This window comes from Postia placenta (genome assembly GCF_002117355.1).
Source record: "Postia placenta MAD-698-R-SB12 unplaced genomic scaffold POSPLAscaffold_168, whole genome shotgun sequence".
NCBI lineage: Eukaryota > Fungi > Basidiomycota > Agaricomycetes > Polyporales > Adustoporiaceae > Rhodonia > Rhodonia placenta.
The window spans coordinates 1,709-3,153 of NW_020169999.1; the positions used below are offsets into that span (position 1 = coordinate 1,709).

General features: G+C 55.9%; 1 protein-coding gene across 1 annotated transcript; it reads right to left on the reverse strand.

Moving 5' to 3' along the window:
- Positions 1–563: 563 nt before the first annotated feature.
- On the reverse strand, positions 564–1,441 carry POSPLADRAFT_1162156 (hypothetical protein; the record flags this gene model as incomplete). Its single annotated transcript, XM_024487719.1, has 3 exons — positions 564–695; positions 854–908; positions 1,242–1,441. Coding segments are annotated over 3 exons (387 nt in total), but the record flags the coding sequence as incomplete, so codon positions are not given.
- Between the last annotated feature and the right edge of the window lie 4 nt (positions 1,442–1,445).

Sequence of the window (1,445 nt, forward strand, 5' to 3'; positions counted from 1 at the left end):
ACAACAGTTTGAGGGAGACGGGAGCTAGGGGAGACAGGGCGAGAGTGCCGCGAGGCCGATCGAGATGCTAGGGTGCTTCGTGGTCCGAGTGGGTGTTGCGCCCGTCGGATCGCTTTGTAGCACGGGTAATCTTCTGGGATCGATCGGGGTGTTCGATTCGGGCACGGTTGCTGCTCGCAACGGTAGATGATAGTCTCAGGACCGTCTGGGATGTAGACGTCGATGAGGTCCTGTGAGTCGAATGCGTGGACTTGGCCTTGGCAGGCAGCCACGTTGGATGGGGGGAGGAAGGGGAGGTGCGCGTACTACGAAAGGCCGTGCTATACTAGCTTACACCTACGGCGCCCGAGATGACACTGAGATTCGCAGTTCACGTAGGGCCCAATACTGCTTTTGACTATTATGCAGCAGGAACCAAGGCTACGCGTCCGTGAGGACAAGTACCTGTCACGACTTGGTACGGCGCCTAGCCGTTTTTTAATTTTTCCTTTTCGCGGGCTCGAACCCGCGACCTCTGTACTACCTGCCTGATACGGACGCATCATATCTACTGTACGATTAGATTAGATGAGGCGGCAGCGCACGGCACAGCTCGGGCTCCGCTGACACAGCCACTCTGACTCACCGGCCCCCGGGGCCGCGTCGGCATGCTGTGCACGGACCAGCTGCGCACGGACCAACGCACACAGCCTGCCCTAATCTCCCCATGTATATAAACCGGCCTCTGCTGCCCTAGGGACCTCAGTTTCGACCTCTTGTCCCTAGGTCAGTAAGCCCTTATTTGTATCCTTTACTTACCCTTACTGACTAATACATTTTCTTGTCCCTAGCCTTAGGTTTGAGCCTAGCTCACCATCGCTTCGGTAAGATAAGTCGAACGCCCCCAGCATTTTGGTTTTCCCCTGTCGCTCGACCCTAAGTCGCGACATTAGGTCGAAACTCCCCAACGCTGCCGGCGTTCCAAAACAAACACTCATCTTTCCTCTCCTATAGGTTGGGTGGTGCGCACCCCTACTATACACTACGATACGTAGATAAGCGTACTATACATCGCCACCACTTAGGGGACGAACTTTTCAGTACCTGCACTTCAGTGGGCGGTACTTGTCCTCACGGACGCGTGGACTAGGTTCCTGCTGCATACTAGCCAAAAGCAGTACTGGGCCCCACGTGAATTGCGAACCCTAGTGTTACCTCGGGCGCCGTAGGTGTAAGCTAGCTTATACGGCCTTTCGTAGCACGCGCACCTCCCCTTCCTCCCCCCATCAACGTGGCTGACGAATTCTTCGACTGCTCTCGACTTGAGCACGCCTTCGACACCCAGGATCAGGTCGACGTCTCTCGTGACGATCCAAAGAGCAGCGAAGACAGACCTCCTTTCTTCATCTGTGATCGGCAACCGTGCCCTAATCGCACTCCACGGTCCATCACTGTTGACGAAGGGC